General features: G+C 50.3%; 5 protein-coding genes across 5 annotated transcripts; 2 read left to right on the top strand and 3 right to left on the bottom strand.

Annotated features, from left to right (window-relative positions):
- Positions 1–803: 803 nt before the first annotated feature.
- Positions 804–1,348, bottom strand: CLUP02_00770 (uncharacterized protein; the record flags this gene model as incomplete). The annotated part of the gene is made up of 2 exons (XM_049279817.1): positions 804–1,122; positions 1,239–1,348. 2 exons carry the CDS (start codon positions 1,346–1,348, stop codon positions 804–806), a joined length of 429 nt encoding a protein of 142 aa, XP_049135774.1.
- Positions 1,349–1,950: 602 nt separating this feature from the next.
- On the bottom strand, positions 1,951–3,240 carry CLUP02_00771 (uncharacterized protein; the record flags this gene model as incomplete). The annotated part of the gene is made up of 6 exons (XM_049279818.1): positions 1,951–2,062; positions 2,121–2,317; positions 2,400–2,570; positions 2,621–2,970; positions 3,040–3,154; positions 3,235–3,240. 6 exons carry the CDS (start codon positions 3,238–3,240, stop codon positions 1,951–1,953), a joined length of 951 nt encoding a protein of 316 aa, XP_049135775.1.
- A 2,480-nt stretch (positions 3,241–5,720) lies between these two features.
- Positions 5,721–8,199, top strand: CLUP02_00772 (6-phosphofructo-2-kinase; the record flags this gene model as incomplete). The annotated part of the gene is made up of 5 exons (XM_049279819.1): positions 5,721–5,754; positions 5,940–6,276; positions 6,413–7,073; positions 7,127–7,288; positions 7,342–8,199. 5 exons carry the CDS (start codon positions 5,721–5,723, stop codon positions 8,197–8,199), a joined length of 2,052 nt encoding a protein of 683 aa, XP_049135776.1.
- A 1,639-nt stretch (positions 8,200–9,838) lies between these two features.
- On the top strand, positions 9,839–10,656 carry CLUP02_00773 (uncharacterized protein; the record flags this gene model as incomplete). The annotated part of the gene is made up of 6 exons (XM_049279820.1): positions 9,839–9,856; positions 9,919–9,954; positions 10,118–10,191; positions 10,249–10,312; positions 10,393–10,493; positions 10,539–10,656. 6 exons carry the CDS (start codon positions 9,839–9,841, stop codon positions 10,654–10,656), a joined length of 411 nt encoding a protein of 136 aa, XP_049135777.1.
- Positions 10,657–12,172: 1,516 nt separating this feature from the next.
- CLUP02_00774 (glutamate synthase) lies at positions 12,173–18,757 on the bottom strand (the record flags this gene model as incomplete). Its single annotated transcript, XM_049279821.1, has 5 exons — positions 12,173–13,475; positions 13,536–18,351; positions 18,414–18,454; positions 18,524–18,577; positions 18,633–18,757. The coding sequence occupies 5 exons, from the start codon at positions 18,755–18,757 to the stop codon at positions 12,173–12,175; spliced, it is 6,339 nt and encodes a 2,112-aa protein (XP_049135778.1).
- Between the last annotated feature and the right edge of the window lie 6,215 nt (positions 18,758–24,972).

Below are 24,972 nucleotides of genomic sequence, written 5' to 3' on the forward strand. Positions count from 1 at the left end.
CCTCACCTCACCAAAAACACTCACCGGTCGGGCCTCACCTCTCTTAAACGATGGTTCCTTAGAGGTAAGTCCACACATTCCATACCCCCGGTTGAGCTCTTCCAACAGAGATAAGCTTCTAATTCTGTAGTTTTGGTTGGTTCTTTTCGCAGTGCACTGTCTCATATAATTCTGTAGTCTGAGCAAGCCAAGAGTGGTAGACAAGTCGACTTTTCGGCTCTCATCCTCCGTGCCAACATGCCTCCATCATGGATCATCTCATTGGTTATCAACATTTGGTCCGTGGCAGAACGAGTCTCACAAGCCAGACTGTGTTCTCTCTCAAAGGTGCCGCATCTGAATTAGAAATGCAATCGCCCAACGGTAACTCGACCCCATGTGTGAAGGGCCCATCGCCTATTTCCCAATCTCCGATGACGGCACGCCCTCCTGGCCGGCCCCCGCCGGCCGCGACTGCAAGTCATACCCATCGCTAAACGCTCTTGCAAGGTCGCAGTCGCAACGCGTGTCGGCCGTATCTCCTCTCCGCACTACGCTTCAAATGACGCTTTCGCCATCGCAGATCCAGCAAGCGTTCCTTGACGTCTTGGCGAGAATGCATCTGCGACGGAGCAGTTGGTCCCTTGATTGTCGTCGAGGTGGCCATGACAGTGGGCTTCTAGAAAGCGAACGGCAAACCCTGCCGCGAACCCCTCACGATGCATGCGGGGTCAGCAGCAGAAGCGGAATAGACTACCAGAGACTAATAACGCCTAAACTTCGACACCTGGTGGAGACCACAGAGTGGCGGCGCGGCGGCAATATCAGAAACGAGGAGTGCGAATGAGGGCCGCGCCGCCGGCGTCTGGAGCACCTGGAATTGCCAACCCTCCCCTACACACTAGAGATTTGGGAGCTGAGAAGTCACAAATGTCTTTGCTGCAGCCCGCATCCTGCAGTGTAACAGGAGAACCTTCTGCAAAAGAGTCTTGGAGTGGGGGTACCACGCCAAATTCCTCCTTCGTCATCCATGCCCAGTCCCTGTTTCTGGCGTGAAGCATGAAAGCAACTTCGCAACTGGACTGTTGAAGATGATTGGCCGCTGCGGTTGAGTTACCAGTGGTCATTGGCATGGCGGGATGACTGGGCGTTGGGTGGAAGCCTCACTCGCCCCGAGAACGATGACATGGCGCCCTCAGACTTTGGCGGGACATACGGATCACTATCCCGCCATTCTGCAGGTTGTTTTGTGTATGTACAAAATCGGGCTTACCATGGGCTTTTCCGTTTCACAGGGGCAAGATCTCAATGTGCTCGAAGGGCATATGGGTGACATCACCGCCCAGACCTGAGTGAAAATGAGCATCATGAGCCATCTTTCTTTGTAGAAATGTCTAGGAAGATCGGGCTGGCTGGTGTTTGGCAGTGACAGAATGCTTGCTGTCAAGACTCAAACGCAGCCCTGGCATCCCCACAACATGTCGAACAACTGGTAGGGGTTCCGTGAGGGGTTCACAGGTTCGCCAGGAGCGCAGCGGATCCTTGGTGGGAGCGGATCTCCGGGGGCGTGGAGGTTCCTTTTCCAGCCTCCGGACTTCGGGGTGATTCCGACAGAAGGTCAGCCCAAGCGCTAGGTGAGTTGTTGCAACGCCAACAGAATATGTAATGACCATCACCGGCACGCGACCCTGGAGATGGTGTGTGTCAAATCATGCTGTGCACCCTTCTCGGAGACGCCTTGTTGAGCGCCGCCGGAGACTTGTTGCAGCACATCGGAGGGATACCTGTTGCTACACCCACTACTGGATAGTACCTACTCATTCAGCAAGAAATAATCGAGAGAGGTAACCTCGAAAAGGGGCTATCAAAGCTAGGTACGTGGCCACCTAGAAATGGAACAAGGCGATCAACCGCAAGGATAAGCTTTGGGCAAGTGTCGAAGGCGTGTTGGCGAGGGCTGATGTGAGTGGTCTATTCCGGTTGGCTTGGCTGAGAGCTGGAATGCTTGAGAAAGATGGGATGGTTGTAGAATAGCTCTGGTGCCGGCACAAGTTGATTCAGGAGGGGACTTGGCGGCCGATTACTATGGACATCTGAGTCGTGAAACATTTGGGTGGGAAGGGAAGTGGAAAGGGCAGAACGGATCGACGGGGTATCTCCGACAAGCCCGGTGAGCGAAGCGCAGCAAAGCAAAGCCAGGCCAGGCCAGGCAGGCCACACCTCGTACAGCACTCAAGCGCTGAGCGAGCGGAACGGTGAGAAGCAGGAAAGAACTGACGTGGGACTTGGCCGTCCGAGTTACATTGTCCGTATTACGGGCACTTTTTCTTCTCCTCGACTTTCCATGTCTGCAGGAATAACATCACCCGCGGAGTTAAGGTGAGGTATGCTCACGGGCAACACGGTACACGCACACAGACCGGGCGGACCAGACGAGCATGGAGGATGGAGCACGGCGACACGGAGGGCAGGACCCAGGCATACGGGGAGACGCAAAGGATGGGGCCGGCCGTCATGACGGTGTTTGGGGATTTAATTTTGGACGACGGGACGGAGGGTTTGTGTTTGTTGAGGTTCTTTTTTTTGCTGTACTGTAACGGGCTGTGCTGGTGCACGGAAACGTATGTGGCTCTCTCTCAACCCGCTGTGCTGGACAAATCCCCAATCCATGGTCCATGGCCAGACGGCGATTGTCAGGGCTCCTGTCCAGGTCTAGGCCTAGGTTGAGCTTGAGCCTGAGCCTGAGCTTGAACTTGTACGAATAGTAGCTTTGGATAGGCATGAACGGCTTTAAACTTGGCGGACGGAAGATTGACGTGGGACATGGACATGGGACAAGACCGAGGGCGTGGGCGGATGGGCTTCTGGCATTGGACCAAGACACCAATAGGTAGCGTAGCCGGGGAGCCAGCTCCCGAGTCCAGAGTAAGGTGAGGTAAAACAGACCGTGGACACGTACGTCCAGCAATAGAAAGGCAGAAATAATGAGCTCTGTTTGTTGGCGTTGCAATGTTGACAACGTAAGCTCTGGCAGACGACCTTGCACCTAGGAACTCGAACCGTTTACCTCAGGCCAGAAATAGGTATAGGGGGTTCTGGAAATGATGCCCAGCCTTTTGTCTTCCTCAGGTTTCTCTGTTAACACCCAGGTCTCGAGTCGCCCGGGGCCTTCGAGCTCGGCCGTATTGTATTTTCCCCATCAGAAAACCAACAGCAGAAATCATGCGTTGGATGGATAAGTATCCGTAAAGGGACCGACATATTGCCCAGGACAATTTGGGTGACTAAGAATCCTCAATGGAGACGTAGAAGGAAAGAAGGGAAAAAAACACGTGAAATGACCTCAGGAAAGGTGGGAAATGGAATGCTGTCAATCTCGTTCGTGAGCCCTGCCAAACGGACGGGAAGGTACGATGGCCTAGGATAGGGCGCGCGCGGCTGCCTTGAACCGTCATGTCACCTCACCTTTGGAAAGAGTGAGTCCACTTTGGAAATCAGTTCTTTCCCGTTCGCTTCTCAAGTTCTCAACCACTCTTGCTCTTTCGCACGTCCCGTTCGCTCGGGCACAGACGCAGGGCCATACGGCACGTCCACGTCGCCCGGTTTGGGCCTCCCCCCGTTTTCCGTCTCGTTGCGTGTACCAAACCGTTGGGCTGGCAGACAGGTATCGAGATCGAGAGACAGAGACAGAACACAACTTACCAGACATGGAAGAAAGAGAGGGCACGTCAAGCGCTTAGACTGCTCCGTTTGAAAGATGCGACCCGCCGCCGGGTGCGAATGGATGGCTGGAAGGTATGGATACGCGCCGCCGCCCTCTCTCTTTCCCCAAACCCCGAAATCAAATCTCCAACTCCCCTTGTAGAATGGAAGGACGAAAAAAAAATACATACCCTCCCCCAAATATTAGAGAGAAGAAGAAGAAAAAAGCACCATCCCGCGCCGCCACGGGTCTAGCATCCCAGGGCTCCGGTGCCAGGAGAGGCTCGACAGGGTCACAGACGGGGGTACCTTGCCAAAACGAAATGCACCCTGGATCGCTGGAAAGGGCACATCGGCGACCGGTCACCGAGCATGCAGCACCGACCCAATTAGAGGCTCCACCGAAGGGAACCGCTCCAGAAGCAGAACACAGCTGCAGGGCAAGCCCCGAATTTCGAACGTGGTGGTACTGCTGGCTGGTGTGTGTTGGAGTCATTGGGGGCAGCGGAATGCGACAGGAGAGAAATGGGACAATTGCGAGTGGTTCCTGCACACAACGGTTCTATTGCGGTGATTCTGTCAATCTTCGAGTACCTGCGTATCTGTAAGGTAAGGTAAGGTAGATACGGACTCCAAGGTAAGGTGCGACTAGACACCTAGTCTGTACCTGCCCAGCATTGGTTTCCCGTTTACAGATTGCAGAGTACAAACACAGCCAAGAATGTACTATTGTATCGCGCCAAGAGGATTCTTTCTAACCTTGGATATCGAGTCTCTTCTCACACGCCTCACGCCTCACTCTCTCCAAACAGAAGAAGGTACTCCATCTTCAGACACACCTTGTCTTCAACAAGGCCAGCCATGCAGAGGAGGAGTATCCGTACCTTACTCCGTACCATACCTTAGTAGAACATGCATTGGAAAAAGGCACGGCAGGGCAGGGCTCTCTGCAAAATAAGGCAGTGAGGAGCCTGAGGAGTCCTCGGACGGGCCTTCTCCTTGCTCACCCTCACCCTGTCCCGTCCCTCGTCCCCGTTCATCGAACCCTCGCACTCACTCACAGGCTCACCCTCACTCATACAGCCCAGATCCATTCTCACCTCACCCCATCCATCCCATACCGTCCCATCCTGAGGTGTCTTGCTCTGTGCTGCCCATCACTCATCCAGGGCCACCATCCCATTACCCATCGCCCATTGCCTCGACCGTACCACTAAAGTAGATATATCGGTCCTTCCTCCATCGACGGGCTCCATCGCTCTGACCCTCCCCTCTTCTTTCTATCCTCTTTAACCTGACAGACCCATCCATCCCGAACACATTAGAATCTTCTTTCTTTTCTGTTCTTGTTGTCCCACAGCCTTTTTTTGATTGATACCTCTTTATCTATCCAGCCAGTTGCTTTGTGTGTCTTCTTCTGCTTGCACTGCAACTCCTGCCATCCATCACTGCGATACAATTTTACAAAGTATTTGGCATTCTCATCCATCGTAGTCTATCTGTACCATCGACCTACAGGTAGTGAACTACAGTGCTCTGTCTCTGTATAGAGTAAATATCTCCTCGTCCTCGTCCTCCTCCGCACCAGAACAAGACCGCATTGCACTTACACGCGCTGTGTTCCTTGTCTTGTTCCCCTCTCAACACTTTTTTCTCTCATTCCGCCCAGACCACGCCTGCTGCGAACCCGGCAAGACCCCTGCACGCTAAGGCAAGAGCTAGCCATCTTGGACGCCACATTTCATCACCCACCCTGGGACAGCTCGACCAGCTTCCCCATCCTAGCGCAGCGATTGGGTACAGGGCCTTCTAACTGACCCCGAAGAGAGAATTCTCACGGCAGGAGCAGCCCAGGAAGCCCAGGAAGCAGGTGCACCTAGCTAAAGCAACAAAGCGGCGACTGCTCTAAACGGCAGGCCCAGCCAACCACAGCTACCATACCCAGGCGCACACCCTGTGTGACTCCTTCCTTTTACAAAGGGTCGTCGGCGTAGTGTTTTTTTTCCCACGCCTGCCGCCTGCCTCGCATATTCGCATCCATGCCTTCCGCAATCTTTCCTGATCACCACCCAGGTCCGTACAAACCACACCTCTCCAGTCCACCACCCAAGCTATTCTTTTTTTTTCCTCCCCTTCTACCTCTGCACGCCCAAATCTCAACTCTTCACCACTTTATTATTGTCTACCGCCGTCACTATCGACATATTCATTCTTGAACAAGCTTTTGAGTACTAACATACCCTTTTCCACACAAAAAGACCTTGGTCTTATACAGGCCAAGCAATCTGCTCTGGCGAAGTTGGCCATGAGCTCCAACAAGGATTCACGCGCCCCTTCGTCATCGCCTCCCTTCCACTCCAACAAATCGACCGCCGCTGCGAACTCGAAATCGAACTACCTCACTGAGCCCCAGGCACTGCCCGTTTCTCACCCTCACGATGGCCTTCTCCCACCTCCTGCTATGGCGCACGCCATTCGATCTATGAACGACTTGAGTGGCCCGATCGCCCTCCGCGATCGCTCCTTGGTCGCAAACTCCGATACCCCTCCTGCGATGCGAAGCGTGGTTTCGACCGCTCCGAATTCCCCTAGAATGTATGTATAGGACCCCAAAAAATATTTTCAGATTGGTACCACCCCGAGAGAATACTCCTTCCCTCCTGGTGGCTGAGCATTTTACAACATCTTACACCTCATATTCTGGAGCTTGGCTAATCGAATAAACCAACAGCCCGCCTGTCAGACAGAATTCTGGAGGAACCACTCCCCGCCTTCGCCCCCACCCCGCCACACTCAATGTTCCTGGCATGACCGTCTCGAGAGCCTCGCCCGACGGAAAGATTAGTGACCGCGATGTCGCTGCGAAGCTGGTCATCGTCATGGTTGGACTTCCCGCGCGCGGAAAGTCCTACATTACCAAGAAGGTCCAGCGCTACCTGTCTTGGCAGCAGTACAGCTCTACAATCTTCAATGTCGGAAATCGCAGACGCGTGGCTGCCGGCATGAGTTCGCCGATGAAGCCTGCCTACTCGCCCGCTGCCGTTAGACTCGACCCGCCGGCCCAGGCTGCTTCGATCCTGCTTAATGGTCATGCTTCCCGTGGCAATAAGGAGCCTGCGGAGCTGAACCTCAATGAGGAGAGCGACGGCATTGACCAGTCCGCCAAGTTCTTCGACCCGACCAACGAGACTGCGGCCAAGCTCCGGGAGCAGGTGGCTTTGGACACCCTGGACGAGCTTCTGGACTACCTTCTGCATCAGGGCGGTTCCGTCGGCATCCTCGATGCGACAAACAGCACTATCCACCGCCGCCAGCTTCTGGTCGATAGAATCAAGGCGCGCGAGCCCAAGCTCGGAATTCTCTTCATCGAGAGTATCTGCCACGACCAGAACGTAAGTGTTCTCGCCGCGCTTGTCTCTTGAAATCTCATCTAACGTGTTTGCAGCTTCTCGAGGCCAACATGCGCCTGAAGCTTTCTGGCCCCGACTACAAGGACAAGGATCCTCACCAGTCTCTTGCTGATTTCAAGAGACGTGTCGCCGCCTACGAGAGCGCTTATGTTCCTCTTGGAGAGTACGAGGAGGCACACGACATGCAGTACATTCAGGTATGTTCAAGCCCTGGCGCAGAGAAACACAAGTCGCTAACGCGCTGCCAAAGATGATTGATGTTGGCCGCAAGCTGGTCCAGTATAGATTGCGGGGCTTCCTGAGCGGCGGCATCAGCTCCTACCTGACGACATTCAACCTTGCGCCGCGCCAGATATGGTTGACCCGGCATGGACAGAGTGTCGATAACCGCAATGGAAAGCTCGGCGGAGATTCCGATCTCACCGCCGACGGAGAGCTCTACGGACAGGCTCTCCACCGATTCATGACCCAGAAGCGCAAGGAGTGGCTCATTGAGCAGAAAGATAAGATCGCTCAGTCGTCATTCCCGCCTAAGGCCGGCGACCACACCCCGCCGTATCCCGAGCTGAATCGGGAACTGGACGAGAAGAATTTCTGCGTCTGGACCTCGATGCTTAAGCGCAGCGTGCAGACGGCACAGCAGTTCGACAATGATGACGACTACGACGTCAAGGCTTGGGCGGTGCTGAACGAGCTCAACGCTGGCCTCTTTGAGGGCATGACGTATGAGGAGATCGCCAGAAGATTCCCTGCCGAGTATAAGAAGCGCGCTGCGGATAAGCTCCATTACACCTACCCGGGTGTCGGTGGAGAAGGATATCTCCAGGTCATCGCTCGCTTGCGCGATATAGTCCGCGAGATTGAGCGTATCGAGGATCACGTTCTCATTGTTGGACATCGCTCGGTCTGCCGTGTGCTCATGGCTTACTTTATGGATTTATCCCGTGACGAGATCGCCGACTTGGATGTTCCTCTGGGCATGCTCTACTCTATCGAGCCTAAGCCCTACGGCTACGACTTCCACGCGTACCGCTACCTGCCGGAGAAGGGAACGTTCATCGAGCAACCCAACTACCGCCCGCAGCGCACCGTTAACCGCGACGCTTGAGATCAGAGCCAAAGACAAGCTTTGACTGTATCATATGACGACCTGTACAACACGAATGGAATTCCGGAAAGGAGTTTTGGGCGTTGAGGAAAACTCAACTACGACCACGATTTTGCTCATTTTTTGGAAGGGGGGACTTTTTTTTTTTTTTTTTTGGAAGGGTGTGGGAAAATACGATCCCACACACATGATTTGCTCTTACTTGCTACTACTTGAGCCAGGGACTTCTTCAACCTCGGAGGCGGGAAGGGGATTGAAGCATTTGCTCGGCGTTTGGGAATCCAATACGGCCATCTGACGAAAGAGGTCAAAAAGATACCCATGACGCAAGGATTCACGAGAGACATAGCTGGACGGCCCTCTCATTGCTCAATTTTGCAAGGCTTGTTCACAAACACAAGCCATTACGTTCTTCTAGGCAGATAGGAGACAAAACGTCTATCACATGAACATGCTGTACCTGCCTATTCGGTGAAGTGATGCTGAATGATGGTGTAGTGTCCAGAGATCCCTGGGATCTGACTAAAGAGGCTTTCCTTCCCGAAGATCTGGATGGCTTGACTACCAAACTGACAATCTGACGTTGCCTTTGTTGCGTGTCACTGCACTGTCTAGGCTCGGGGCCGACATCCTGTAGGAATGACAGACAGTGGAGGCTCCGCCGAGGTGCACTAGCGTCCGTCCGGCAGATGTAACCATAGAACCAACCCATGGGTAATGCGATACGATGTGACAGGACCAGGGGGGGACCGTTATTTGTTTCTTTGGCATGTCTTGTTCCTGACAAGCCTCTAGTACGTAACGTAGGGCGGCGGGATGGGAAGGTGCTGGGTTGGGGGATGTGAAGAGTGTGGCGTGACACACACTCACAACCAATCCAGATCTGCCGCGGGTGTGCTCGGGAGAGCTGCACCGGGTGAAACTCGGCGTTGGTTGAGGCTCAAAGGGCTCGGCGGTGTCCCCCCCCCCCCCCCCCTTATTCGTTGGCGTCCCTTTGTCACGAGCTTTGGCGGTCCGAATTGTGATATTCGGACCGAGGGTTTCTACGAGCGGCGGGTTTCTGTGGCTTGGGTTTGGCGTTGTGGTTTGATATGTCGTCGGGTGATGTTGATAGTGGGTTTGGGGGTTGAGGACCAGTGGTGTGATTGTGAGGCAATCTCGAGATTGGGCGTATCTAACAGAGAGATGGGTTTCCGATTGTGAGGCTTGGATCTTCCAAGATAGTAAGGCCCTGGATCAGGATAGGAGATGTTTTGGAAGCAACGTGTGGACCACCTCAGGCGCTGGGTTCATGATCGTGATCATGTTCTCTCCTGTCGAAGCTTGAAGACGCTCCACAGGGCCTGGGAATCTGTAGGCCTTCGCAATCGTCACATCAAGGACTTTGGGTTCCGGGCATCCGCTTTGTATGTATCCGTAAGCGGTACTGCTCTGAGCATCCTTGGCTACAGCCAGTAGGAGCTTCTTCACCGCTGCGGGGAAGCTCGTACGAAAGCCCACGATGCTTGGGTCTGCTCCGGCTGTTTCCCCCTTCCTTTCCATCGTTCCACTCTATTTCTCAAAAGTGAAGGAAGTTCCGATGGCTTGGGTTAGTTAGCACTCGCCTCGGTAGATGTTGCGTCTATGAGGCCTCGATGACATGATCGAGGCGAAGCCTGTACTCTGTTGTTCCTTAGCAACCTTACGTACGTGTTACACTGCAGACATGATTTCGATCAGGAGCAGGGCAAACCAGCGACCCCCCGGGGGGTTTCCGTGTTGATATTTTTTAGTATAGTAGGCAGCTTGAATCAGTACGCCGAGTCCCGGCAAGAGCCAGGAAGTTGCCTAACAATGATCATCATATAAACTCGGCTAGGTTACCCGGTATGACTTTTGTCCCCCACCCTTGTGGTATATTTAGTTCTGACCGCGCCAGAGACATACCTTCAGGATTACCTTGCTACCGAGTCGCTTGCTTGCTTACACCACATTCCCCTACATCGCTGAGTAGTTTGCATCGAGAGCGGAATGTAAGACATAGTCCAGCCTAACTAAACCACCGTTCAGTGCCAAGCTCTGCTCGAGGCGTGTTCTGAGTAGAATAACCTACGGCGGTACGACGCATGGGATTGTTGGGTTCCATTCGCTCTAAGAGTAAAACTGTCATGGTCGACTTACTCAGTGTGGTATGCTTGATACACCGTCACCAAGGCCATTGATCCTAAGCACGACGGCTCAACAGCTATCTCGGGCAGCTTGACTGAGCCTGACGACAATGGTCTTGAAATCCCTGAGCCTGCTGGAAAATTGCCGTAAATACCCCTAGAAAGTATCCGGCTTCGCTGGCTGACCAACAGCCTGTCCGAAGAGGAGCCCAACCCCTTGTGTCAATCCAACCAGCCTACCAAGGCAGATGAGGGGATGATTGGGCTCCTGTCCGCTCAAGTCTATGGATGGAAGCTTGCTACCGCCTGAACATATTCGTGATAACTCCGAAGCTGAGGAGACTGACGAAAGTGGTATTGAGGACTACCCGGTCCGTAAGGTAAGCGAATCCTCGTCGGGAATATGACCGAGCCCCCCAGCTTCACACGGTGCTTCGAGCTCGAAGACGAAGGACGGCTCTGATGCCTGCTTTGAGCAGCGATTGGGAGCAGCCTAGTAACGGTCCTCGAGGACGAAGCTATTGCTGAGAACTTATATGTGTGTCCCAGGCCTGGAATCGAGCTAGGCGGAAACCACCAGACTTCAATGACATTCGAGCGGCCAGCACTCCCAGAATCTCGTGACACCTTTGTAGTATAGAGATCTTCTCTCCGTAAGCCTGACGTCCAGTGAGCCGCATACATCAAAAAGCCCAGAAATCTATGCAAGCTTTAGACGATCCTAGAAGTTTAGCTGTAGGAGCGGGCTGACTTACCATCTTCGAACCTGGCCGGAACCGTCACTGGCATCGTTAGAGACAGGAGGCAAGTGGACACAGACATGGGCTACTATATGTTACATGTTGTGTCTCAATGTACCTGAACACACAGGAGCCATGATACGCCGAGGAGCTACTAAACGTCGTTCTCTAAACGCTGGATCCGGTGTGGCTTTGTCTTGCTCACACCTTCTCTCCGCCCGCCGGTTTCGCTAGACACGCCGTCGCCCTGTTATCTACAAGATTACATGTACCTCGCTCCCTCTCGTTATATCCCAGAACTTATCTACTAGTCATGTAAAATACGTGGCGGACACCGCCCAAAGTTGACGAGCAGCAGATGGCAAACTGAATTTCGATTATTTCTACTGTTCTACGAATGCCCGGCCATATGAGATCTTTCTCCCTGGCGGAGGCGAGACACCGAGCAGGAAGAGAAACCTACTACCTCCATGATGACGTGGAACGCTCCGGGTGGACAGCACACTCCTGCTGGGTTGCGAGGAAGAGGCGAAAGCATACCTCTATATAGTACTCTGAGGCAACGGGCCACGAACGTCAATGTCCAAACACCCCAGCAGCACGAGAGATGCCACGGGTGCTTCGTATCGTAATAGAAACGTGGTACTAGTAAAATACATATGCCAGGCAAGTGCTATATCATCATTATCGCTTCAAGAGATTTTGGACCAGAAGTTGTTATGAACAAATTTACTATCGTTTCACATATTTACATAAAGCAAAATGGTATAAGCACCAGACCACAAGCCACTCATCCATTGACCAAATGACTCGACCAAAGAACAGCAGTATAACAAAACGCAAAACAGAAAAAAACCGACAAGCCAACACAATATTTGTCGCTCATAAAGCACGGGTTTTTGAGGGTATCAAACAAGACACCTTTTTGTAGTGTAGGGTATTTCCAGGAATTCCAATGTCTCCCCTCCCACACGCCTTTTGTTTTTGACCCGATTCCCTTTAGACCTTGCGGTCACTGTAAAACATCATCTCTTTTTTTCTTCTTTTCATAACGCTTAGCTCCTTCTGTTAACGACGGAAGAGTGTTTAGGCCTGAACAGGCTTGATCTGAGTAAAGATCTCGCCGGCGGTGCGCTTGACGATACCACCAGTTACGGGCAGGCTGGTGCACTGCTCGAGGAAGAGATCGATCTCGCGGGCGGCCTGTCTGCCCTCGTTGATACCCCAGACGATGAGGGACTGGCCACGGCGGCAGTCACCAGCGGCAAAGACGCCAGGGATGTTGGTGCTGTACTTGCCAGGCGGGGTCTTGACGTTCTTGCGGGCATCCTTCTCAATGTCGTCACCAAGGATGCGGGCCTCGGGGCCGAGGAAACCCATGGACAGGAGGACGAGGTCGGCAGGGAAGAACTGCTGGGAGCCCTCGATCTTCTTCATATCCCAGCCACCGGTCGCGGAGCGAGTCCACTCAACGCGGATGGTGTTGATGCCCTTGACCTTTCCAGAGCCATCGTCGACGAACTCCTCGGACATAATGCAGAACTCACGGGGGTCCTTGCCCATGTGCTGCTTGACCTCGGTGTGGCCGTAGTCAACACGGTAGATGCGGGGCCACTGGGGCCATGGGTTGTCGCGGGCACGCTCCGGGGGAGGCTGGGGAAGCAGCTCAAAGTTGATGACAGACTTGGCACCGTGACGGACGGAAGTACCGATACAGTCGTTACCGGTGTCACCACCACCAATGACAACGACATCCTTGCCCTTGGCGGAAATGTAGGATCCATCCTCGAGCTCAGAGTCGAGCAGGGACTTGGTGTTCTTGTGCAAAAACTCCATAGCGTAGTGGATTCCCTCGAGCTCGCGACCCTTGATGGGAAGATCACGGGCAACGGTGGCACCAGTAGCGATGACGACGGCATCGTTCTCAGCTCTGAGGTCCATGAGCTGGATATCCTCGCCGACGGCAACACCGCACTTGAAGTTGATACCCTCAGCGGCCATGAAGTCGGTACGGCGCTTGACAATGCGCTTGTCGAGCTTCATGTTGGGGATACCGTACATGAGAAGACCACCGGGGCGGTCGGCACGCTCGTAGACGGTGACGGTGTGACCAGCGCGGTTGAGCTGGTCAGCAGCAGCCAGACCAGCAGGGCCGGAGCCGATGATGGCAACCTTCTTGCCGGTGCGGACCTCAGGGGGAGTGGGGATCATCCAGCCCTGTTCGAAACCACGGTCGATGATGGCACACTCGATCGACTTGATACCAACAGGGTCTTCATTAATGCCCAAGACACAGGCACCCTCGCAAGGAGCAGGGCAGACACGGCCAGTGAACTCGGGGAAGTTGTTGGTCATGAGCAGACGGTTGAGAGCGTCACGCCACTGGTTCCTGGAGTGATTGTTAGCTTTTTATTCGGCACACGCGTTCAATTTGACGATGGATACTTACTGGAACACCAATTCGTTCCACTTGGGAATGATGTTGGAGATGGGGCAACCCGTCTCAGACTGGCAGAAGGGAACACCGCAGTCCATGCAACGAGCAGACTGGTACTTGAGCTCGTCCTCATCAAGACGAGAGGAAAGCTCGGCCCAATCCTTGGTACGGGTCTTTGCACTCCTGTACTTCTCAGCACGGCGCTGGTACTTCATGAAACCCTTGGTCTTGTCGAGGACAAGGGCACGCTTCTTCTCGGCAGCGTTGTCGCCAATGGTCTCCTCGATATCCTGGAGCTTGGCAGCCTTCTCCTCCTTCTTGTCGTGGACACCAGAGACGATAGGCAGGTTGTACTCGGCGCGCTTGGCCTCGGCAGCCTTGGCGGCCTCCTCCTTGAGGACGCGCTTGTAGTCGACAGGCATGACCTTGACGAAGCGGGGAAGAGCACGGTTGAAGTCAACCAAGATGCGGGCAGCAAGCTCGGAGCCAGTGTAGTGGTGGTGGTCCTCAATGAGACCGCGAAGGTAGGCGATCTCAGTGGGCTCCTCGACAGCCTCGGCCTCAACCATCTCAGTGTTGAGCTTGGAGAGGAAGTCCTTGTGGATGTCGAGGACGTAGGCGATACCACCAGACATACCGGCAGCGAAGTTGCGGCCAGTGCTGCCGAGAATGACGACTCGGCCACCAGTCATGTACTCGCAACCGTGGTCACCGACACCCTCAACAACAGCGGTAGCACCGGAGTTGCGGACAGCGAATCTCTCAGCCGCAACGCCGCGGAAGAAGCAAGTACCCTTGGTAGCACCGTACAAGCAGACGTTACCAACGATGATGTTCTCCTCGGCCTTGAAGACCGCGGAACGGGGAGGGTAGACAATCAGGCGACCACCGGACAGACCCTTGCCGACGTAGTCGTTGGCATCACCCTCGAGCTCGAGAGTAACACCAGGGGCCAAGAAGGCGCCGAAGGACTGACCCGCGGAGCCCTTGATATTGACGTGGACCGTGTCCAAAGGCAGACCATCTTCACCGTAGCGCTTGGAGATGTGGTAAGACAGCGAGGTACCCATCGCACGATCAGTGTTGACAATGTCACACTCGATTCTAGAGGGGAGTCCCTTGTCCAGAGTCAACTCGGCCTCAGAGATGAGCTTGTTGTCCAAGCGGACGTAAAGCTTGTGGTCCTGCTTGCGGACGTTGAAAGTAGCAACACCAGGGCGGAGCTTGTGAGCAGGAGTCAGGAGGAGAGAGAGGTCGATGTTGGCGGTCTTGTTGGTGCGCAACTCGTCGTTGACCTTGAGAACTTCAACGTGACCAACCATCTCGTTGATAGTACGGAAACCAAGCTTAGCCATGATTGCACGGAGCTCGTTGGCAACGTAGTAAAAGAAGTTGATGACGTGCTCGGGAGTACCGGTAAACTTCTTGCGGAGCTCAGGGTCCTGGGTAGCGATACCAACAGGGCAAGAGTTCAAGTGGCACTTGCGCATGAAGACACAGCCCATGGCGATAAGAGGAGTAGTAGCGAAGCCCCATTCCTCGGCACCGAGCAAACAGGCCATGGCGACATCACGACCAGTGCGGAGTTGACCGTCAGTCTGGACAACAACACGACCACGGAGGTCGTTCAAGACCAAGGTCTGGTGAGTCTCGGCAAGACCGAGCTCCCAGGGAAGACCAGCATACTTGATACCAGTCCAACGGGAGGCACCGGTACCACCATCGTGACCAGAGATCAGGATGTGGTCAGCCTTGGCCTTGGCGACACCGGAGGCGACGATACCGACACCAACCTCGGACACCAGCTTGACGGAGACGCGAGAGCGGGGGCTGGAGCACTTGAGGTCGTAAATCAACTGCTTCAAATCCTCAATGGAGTAAATGTCGTGGTGAGGAGGAGGCGAGATGAGACCGACGCCAGGGGTAGAGTGACGAGTGCGAGCAATGGACTTGGACACCTTGTGACCAGGAAGCTCACCACCTTCACCGGGCTTTGCGCCCTGGGCCATCTTAATCTGAAGCTCGTCAGAGTCTGCAAGGTAAGCAGAGGTGACACCGAAACGGCCAGATGCAACCTGCTTGATGGCAGATCGCATAGTATCGCCGTTGGGCAGACGCTGAGAACGCTCAGGATCCTCACCGCCCTCACCAGTGTTGGACTTGCCACCAAGTCTGTTCATGGCAACAGCCAGAGTGGAGTGAGACTCCATGGAGATGGAACCGTAAGACATGGCACCAGTACAGAAACGGCGCACAATCTCGGTCCAGGGCTCGACCTGCTCGATTGGGACGGGGGTGCAGTCCTCGAACTTGAAGTCGAGCATACCGCGGAGAGTGCAGGCCTTGATCTGCTCGTACTGGGAGCGGGAGTACGCCTCGTAGGACTTGTCGTTCTTGGTGCGGACGGCATCCTGGATGTTGGCAATGCAAGTGGGATCGTTCATGTGAGCCTCACCACCATCACGCCAGTGGTATTCTCCAGACTCGGGCAGACCGCTGATACCGACAGTGGCACGGGAGGGGAAACCACGCTCGTGGAAACGGAAAGCATCCTCAGCGATAGCCTCGAACGTAGCACCCTGGATACGAGAAGCAGTACCCTTGAAGCAGCGCTCGATGACGCTCTCGTCGAGACCAAGAGCCTCGAAAATCTGGGCACCCTTGTAGGAAGCAAGAGTCGAGATACCCATCTTGGACATGACCTTGAGAATACCGCCATCGCAGGAGTGCTTGTAGTTGTGAATGAGAGCATCGTCGGAGAGCTTCTTCTTAATAAGCTTCTCGCGGTTGAGCTTGAGGATGCACTCCATGGAGAGGTAAGGGTTGATAGCATCAGCACCGTATCCGAGGAGAACACACATGTGGTGGACCTCGCGAGCCTCAGCAGTCTCAACGACGATGGCAGCCAGAGATCGCCACTTGTTGCTGACCAGGTGGTGGTGAACCATACCGGAGGCAAGGAGGGCAGTGACGGGAACGCGATCCTTGGAGGTGTTACGGTCGGACAGAACAATGATGCGGTCCTTGTTCTCAATGGCAGCGGTAGTCTCGTTGCAGATGTAGTCGAGGTGGCGCAAGTAGCCCGCGGTGCCCTCGCTCTTGGGGAAGGTCAAGTCAATGACCTTGACAGTCCACTCGGGGTGGATGGTGGACATGTTCTTGATAGAGTTGAACTCGGGGATCGAGAGAATGGGGCTGGGAAGCAAGAGACGACCGCACTGAGAGCTATCCATCTCCAATAGGTTGCCCTGAGGACCGACGTAGCACTCCAGAGACATGACGATCGACTCGCGAATAGGGTCGATGGGAGGGTTGGTAACCTGAGCGAAGAGCTGACGGAAGTACTCGTACAGGAGACGGGGTGCTTGGGACAAGCATGCCAAGGGAGCATCGTTACCCATGGATCCGAGGGCTTCCTTCTCGTCCGAGGCCATAGGAGCCAGGAGCAAGCTCACCTGCTCGTGAGTGTAGCCGAAGGACAGAAGAAGAGGATCCTCCTGCAGACGGGAGGCGTCGGGCTTGGCGGCGACATCGATGGACTTGCCAACGGTCTCGAGAACCTTGGGCAGAGTGATGAGCTCCTGGTCGATCCAGGCGCGGAAGTCCTGACGGCTGGAGACAGCCTCCTTCAGCTCCTTGTCGTCGATGATGCGACCAGCGAGGGTGTCAACGAGCAGCATGCGACCGGGCTGGAGACGACCCTTCTGGATAACCTTCTCGGGCTCAACGGGAATGGTGCCGACCTCGGAAGCGCAAATGATGCGGTCGTCGTCCATGACGTAGAAGCGGCAAGGACGCAGACCGTTACGGTCGAGGTTGGCACCGCAGTAGCGTCCATCGGCAAAGGTGAAGAGAGCGGGACCATCCCAGGGCTCCATCTGGCAAGCAGCCCACTCGTAGAATGCGGCCTTCTTGGGGTCCATGTGAGTGTTGCCTTGCCAGGCCTCGGGGACCATGAGCATGACAGCCTCGGGGAGAGAAAGAACACCGTTGATGGTGAGCAGCTCCAGGACGTTGTCGAAGGCGGCAGAGTCGGAACCACCGTCCTCAACGATGGGGTAGAGACCCTCGAGCTCCTCCTTGAAGATGTCGGACTGCATGACACCCTCTCGGGCCTTCATCCAGTTCTTGTTACCGCGAAGAGTGTTAATTTCACCGTTGTGGGCAGCCCATCTCAGAGGCTGAGCACGGTCCCAGGAGGGGAAGGTGTTGGTTGAGAAACGGGAGTGGACGAGGGCGAAGTGAGCCTCGTAGTCGGCGTTGACGAGATCATAGTAGTACTGGTACACCTGGACGGGAGACAGCTGTCCCTTGTAGACAATGTTCTTGTTGGAGAGGGAGCAGAGGTAGAACCAGTTCTGGAGACCAATGGTGTGGGTGGCGCGCTTTCTGAGGACATACAGCTGTCTTTCGAAGAGTCTGTCATCAAATTGCTCGGGGTCGGTGTTTTCGGGGGCGTTGGTCGGGCCGTAGGCGGAGGTCAACACGACAAAAGGTTGCATAATGATGGGTTCACGGGACTTGGCAGCAGGACCAAGCAGAGTCGAGTCAACGGGAGGCCTTCGCCATCCCAAGACACGCAGGCCTAACGATTCGGCAATGTCTTCCAACTGCCTCTTGGACTCTTGCAAAGTCTCCTCGTCTGGCTTAAAGAACAGGTTTCCCGTGGCATATTGTCCCAGAGGCGGCAACTTAATGCCTTCCTCCTTTTCAAAGTTCTTGACAAAGAATCTATGAGGGATCGAAGTCATGACGCCAGCGCCATCACCGTCTCGTGCATCAGATCCCACAGCACCTCTGTGGGTCATGTTGCAAAGTAGGTTGCGCGCTGTGAGACTGGTTAGCTTGGCTGCTGGGCGAACTTTGGGCCGAGGGGATTATTGAACTCACCATCGCTGACAATCTTGTGGCTAGGCTTGCCCTTGATGTGGCTGCGAGAGGTGTCAGTGGTTGCCTGTGTAGAGTTGAGAACAGTTCTCTGTCTGGTCTTTTAGACATACCAAGCAAAGCCGACACCGCATGCGTCTTTCTCCAAGCTCGGATCGTACAATCCTCTGCGTTCGATTGTCAGTATGGACATGTTCGAATTGATAAGGCGAGGAAACATACTGCTTCACCGGCAGAGCACCCGCCCAGGAGCCATTGTTGTCCGTCTGGTACTCATAGGGAGTGTATTGCTCTTTCTCAGATTCAATATGGGTTTGTCGGTCGTCGAAGTCCTCGTGCAGGCCCATGCTAGGCGAGGATTCGAGCCTGATTGCAGTGGAAGGGGCTGGTATAGGTCGACGGGGGAGGGACTATTCCAGTCGGCAGCAGTCGATCGATAGGAGCAATGGCTCTGGTACGAATCTATCACGCCGCAAAACGGGTTCAGTTAGTGACGCTGAGGGACGAATATGTGTTGGTCAAGTATGATTTTGGTTCGATGGTGGTAAAATGAGGGGGAGTAAACGCCCAATGGCCAGACACAGGGTTGCACAGAGCACAGGAGTGGTCTTGGGCCACGCAAGAGACAGAGAGAGATAAGGCGAATGGTTGACGGTGAGTTCTGAGAGTGAGAGAAGAGTGGCGAAGAGGAATCGGCGGAGGAAATTGGATGCGGGGTGCGATATCCTTCAGTTAAGCTCGGAGCTGGCGAGGGACGCACGGAGGACCAGAGGGGAAATTTCCAGAGCAGGCCAAACTCTACTCCCGAACCGGATTGCTACGTCGTCCGGAAGTGAGGGAGCATCAGGTAGACTGGGAGCAAGAGTGAGAGAGCCTGGCGGTGGTATTGACTCCCGACCCCTGTTCGCAACGACGTAAAGCCAAGAGGGTAGGACAAGCATTCCGAGCAACAATGCGCAACTGGCAGCAAGCAGCAGCACATGCCACAAGCAATGGCGGCAGAACATGGCTCTAGTAGGGGCATTGTCGGTAGCGGTGGGAGCGAGGCAAGATGAGGCGAGCAACGCTCAAACCAAGCAATCGAAGCCGAACATGGAGGGGCAGGCTAGGACAAGAGCAAGCAAGCAGCTGGCAAGCAAGACTTCAGCCGTACCCATCCAACCCAAAAGCAGCTCAGACAATGGAGGGTCAAGCAAATGCAAGCACTGCCAGATGCCAAAGGCTGTTGGGTGCTGTCTCTCTTTCTTGCCGACCACAGCTGACGATGATTGCGGTGCCAGTGTCAGGGTGCCGTTTGCCAGTGCCAGTGCCAGTAGCGCAGCATTGCAGAATGCGGTGCCGGCGTGGGCTATGGTCGTAGCCAATGAGAGGTAAGCTGTTGCCAAAGCATGCGGCTAAGAATGGTGACGCCAGTAGCCGGCCCCAATCTGCCGTAGAAATGGGGGAACAAGCACATGGTCGCACACGCCAGTCCCGCCCATACTAGGCCGCCACCGGCCGACAACCCCTCCAAGATTTATTTATTTTTTTGGTGTGTTGTTTTGGCTTGGGGGGTTGATAGGCGATTGCAAGCTCCATTCCCGCGGTGACCTTACATCACATCCACAGGGATTACGACCAGGGGTCGCTCGTCTGGGCCTACGGGTGTGTGGGGTCGTCTGCAGTCGTACATAGTCGCATGCCCAAGGGAAAAGGGTGCATGTGTAGCGCTGTGCAGGAAAGAATGTGCGGCTGTCCCAGAGAAAGAGAGTTGGGACGGAAGACGGAGATGCCAAATTCGCTGCGAATTGATGCGCCGTCAGATGCCATCGCCGCTGCCGCTGCTGTTGCTCTTTTCAAAGCCATTGGTGTTGCCAATGCCGCTCTTTCGTCAAAATTATGGCTCAGACTCGCACAGCCGTTTTCGTATGAATTGGTCTCGTCAAGTGCTGCTTTCTCGGTGTCTCGCTTGTGATGCTCGTGTCTCTGTCTGTTCGGCTCCGATTTCTCTCACATATTCAAGCTCTCTGCTTCGATTCTCGTCTCTCCTGTGTGCCTTGCTGTTGGGCTGAATTGGGTGGTTGGTGGCATTGTGTGTAAGGCAGGTGAAAGGTAGTGGGAATGGCATGGCCGTGTCTCGGGTCTTGAGACGGCGGTCCCTATGTGAGCGCACGTATATAAAACTTACCGACAGGCTTTGGGTATTGTAATGGACCGAACGTGGTCGAGATGTTTGCGCAGTGGGATCGAGAGGGTTTCTTTTCTACCGTCGTAGCACCGCGCGTGAAGAGTGGGAGGGCGGAAGAAAGAGAAAAACAGAAAAGGTGGGAGGTGGGAGACTGGCAGCCTTTTATTAAGATTTGGTATATTGGTCCAAGTGTGTGGGCGAAGACGGGAGAGAGAGAGGAGTGGGTGAAGAAGGAGGAGGAGGAGTAGGTAAACGTCCTGAGTCGGCGCTGGGCCCAAGCTGGGGGAGGGGTGGTTGGAGGGGGTATCGAGAAGAGGCTAACAAGATGGATGGGAAGAAGGCGATCGCCGGCGGCCACCCGAACGACAAGAGAACGCAAGACCAGAGGAAGCCAATGCAATCTGGATGAATAAGACGATCCTGTATGGAGACATGAAATTGGCACATAGTAGGAAAACGGGGCAATGGGTTCGGGGAGCACGAGAGCGAAGAGCGGACGAGGCGCGGAACGACAATAACACGGCAAGAAGGTCCTTTTCGGGGATACTGGCGCTTTCCTGCCAGAAACGACCGATGGGCTGGCTCAGGTTCTCACTTGCCTTGCTGCTTTTTTCACCTTGTGGCAAGCCGACCAGAGAAAGGTTCAGCCAACCAGTGGCTCTCTTGGCCAGAATGTTGATCCACTACTCAAGGTACAAGCAGACAGGCAGGCTAAAGAATACCCGTCTACTGGAGAAAATCATACGGCCCCTCCCCTGGTAATTTGCGAGGTGCAGTAGGCTCAAGTGCTGGTGTTGCATATGCGCTCTGCCTCTCTCTTTTTCTCCCCCTTCTCTGCGGCTTTCCTGTCGTGTTTCTACGTTTACTGAGAGGGGAATGGGCCGAAAAAGAGCAGTGGGGGTTTGCAGCATGCAAAGTGGGATGAAATGGGGGTACGTACCAACCCCAAATGCAAGAGCTAAGGGAAGGTAGCAAGTTGCTGCAAGAGGCACTGAGATGGGATGAGAATGGGAAGGAAAGGCACGACCTCGTACCTAGGTACCGAGAAGGAGAGACGGGAAGTCATGCAAAAAGGCGGCAGGAGCAGCGGCAGCAAATGGAACGGGAGGAAAGAGCCCAAAAGAGGGGTACGTATCGGTGAGAGAGGCTCCGTGGACGGCGCGGCTGTGTCTGTGCGCTGCTGTTGCTGCCTTCCTCTCGGGCGTGTCGGTCTTTCTCTCCCATCCCATCCCATCCCATCCCATCAGGGTGGCCTTTTTTCTGTTCTCGACAGGTACGCTTTTTTCGAAAACCAAGCAGACACGGACTGCCTGGAAGGTGTAAGACAAAACCATACTCCGTAGCATGGTGGGGTCCGAATAACTTACGCAGTACGGATCCCCTAGCGGGGCGAAGCGCGGTCCAATCAATGCATCGATCAATCTAACACGTATGTCTTCCATTGGCGGCGTCTGGCGAGAGTCTCCAAATCTCTGACTCTTCGACAGCGCACTAACAGAACGGGACCCGTGGGTTGCTTGCGGGTGCCACTCTCCGCCCCGCCTCCGGTCCATAGGGCATGCGTCATCTTCTCTCCTGCTCCGTTTTTCGGGAGTCTATACATAAACTAATAATAACCCCCCCTAGTTAAGGTAAGAGTCCCGTATATAATAATAAGTACTTAGATATTAATAGATCCCGGCTAAATTTAACTAATTAGACTTTTTTTTTTTTAAGGTACTCGGGCTAGAAATATTTTAAAAATAAATTATAGCTAATTAAGGTACTATTACTTAATTAAAGTCCGCTTTATAAAAAATAATTCCGACCTATACTTTTCTTTTACCTTAGCTAAATTATATCCCTTTTTTTAAACTTTTATATCTTTTTTTTTAAATTTCTATCCTTCGTTACGACTTTTATTAAAAATTTTTATTACGAAACTTATTATTATACTTAAAATTTATTAATAATTAATTAGAAATATTTTTAAATTAATTCTATAATACTTTTTTATTATTATAATAGTAATAGTTTTAAGTTTTATATTAATAATAAAAGGGGCTAGCTTAAGAATCTCTTTATATTTAAGACTAATAATATAAGTTTTATCCTTATTATTATAATTAAATATACGATTTATTTATTTATTTTTATAATAATGAAGTTAAGTAATCTTATTATTAAGAGAACTTTATTATTATTATTTAGAGGTTAATAGCTTTTATTTTAATAGCTATTATTAATTATCTCTTAGTATATTTAAAAAATACTTTAAAAAGGGTTATTATATTAACTTTATAATTTTTTATAAGGGATCCCTTTTTATTATTATTAACCTCGAGGTTATTTATAAATTACTTTTTATTTTATATTAATATTTTTGGCCTTATTAATAGTTTTTTATAAAATATTATATTAAAATAATATTATTTATAAAAGGCTAAGATATACCCCTAAATACTTTTTAAAAGCTTAAGGCTATTATAAATAATAAGGCGTTATTTACTATCCCTTTTAAAAAAAATAGTATTATAAATAAAAATATTTTTAAAATATTTTTAGTTTATAAAACTAATTATTTTTAATAAGACGTTACCTAGATAAAAATAAATATTAAGCTCGGCCCTAAAGAGAGCTATAAGGTTTATAAATTATAAGATATTATTAGTTATAATAAGTATAACTTATTTTTTAATTAACGCTCTTTTTAATTAGATTTTATAACCTACTCTCCCCCTAATATATACGAGCTAATTTACTTAGTATTTTATAAGTATTATTACCCTAAACTCGCGCTAAACGAAAATATTTTTAACACGTTACTTTATTAATATTTATATATTATTATATTTAATATTAATTATTTTTAGAAATCTTTAAGACCCCTAAGTAAATAAGTTAGAATGGTAAAGTAGTTAAGGGTAAGCTAGTTTAGCTTACTTTTATTAATAATTTTAATAATAATAAAATAGATTCCTAAATAAACCCTACTATTTTTACTTAAATCTTTATTAAGGATATAGATAAGTAAAAAGTATAATTAAGGGTTAAGGAATAATAAAAAATAATTAATTTAGAGAAGTTTATAAATAAAGAGTTTATTAAAATAAAAGTATTTTACTTACTTCTTTAAAATAGTACTATATAAATTAAGAATATTATAATATTATGAATAAATATTCGTAATAAATATATAAATAGAGGTTAAGGCTATAAATACTAAGTAAATAATATATTACTTATAAATATTTCCTAAACATTTCCTAAAAACTTCCTAAAAATTTCCTAAAAGTTTTTTAAAGATTTCTTAAAAATTTCTAAAAAGTTTCTAAAAAGTTTCCTAAATATTTCCTTAATATATTTTAAATATTTCCTTAATATATCTTAAATACTTTTTAAATATTTCTATTTTTTTAATTTCTATAATATTTATAAATATAAATTGATTAATAAATAATGAAATAATAAATTATTAACTTATTTTAATAAATTATAAGCTTATTATATAATCATATATTTAATATAATTTACTAGTTATTTATAATTAAAATATTAATATTATATAATAATATATATATTTATTATTATCATAAATAATATATATATATATATATATATATATATATATATAGTCTTATTATATTATTATTATTAATAGTTGATTAATATTATAATTAATAATTATTTAGCTAGTTTCTCTTAATTTATATAAGCCTTAGCGTTATAAATATTTTACTAAGTAAATAAAGATTTTAAAACTATTTTTAAATAATAATACATATATTACGAGCCTGAATCCTAACTTATTAACTTATAATTTTAATAATATCCTTAACTACTTTAATAAGTTTATAATATAAAAAGTATATAAAGTTTACTAAAATAGTATAAATATTTACTAATATTATATATTAATATTATATAGTTAATATTAAGAACTGCCCGAGTAATTAATAAAAACAAAATATAAAAATAAATAAAAAGTATATAAAAGCTTTAAAACTAGGGCTATAATTATATTAATTATACTTAAGGTTTAAATAATAACATAATAGCTACTTATTTTCTCTTTAAATTTTAATAATAATTATTATAACTTAATATATATAACTAAAACTAAGACCCGCCCTATAAACTTATAATAGCTATAATATATTATATATATAAAAATATAAGAATATAAAATAACTCTTTTAAATAAAAGAATTATAAATAAGTTATATATAAATAAAAAGTAGTAATTACGTAATAAAGTAATTATTATAATTACTTTAAGTAATCGCTTATTAGTATTTATTAAGTAATTACTTAATAAATAAAAGTAATTATTAATAAAAAATATATTTTTAAGCGGACTTATATATAATATAAACTTAAACTAGGCTTAAGAATAGACTTTTTATAGCTTTTTTA

Source organism: Colletotrichum lupini, chromosome 1 (assembly GCF_023278565.1).
Source record: "Colletotrichum lupini chromosome 1, complete sequence".
In the NCBI taxonomy this organism is placed as follows: Eukaryota; Fungi; Ascomycota; class Sordariomycetes; order Glomerellales; family Glomerellaceae; genus Colletotrichum; species Colletotrichum lupini.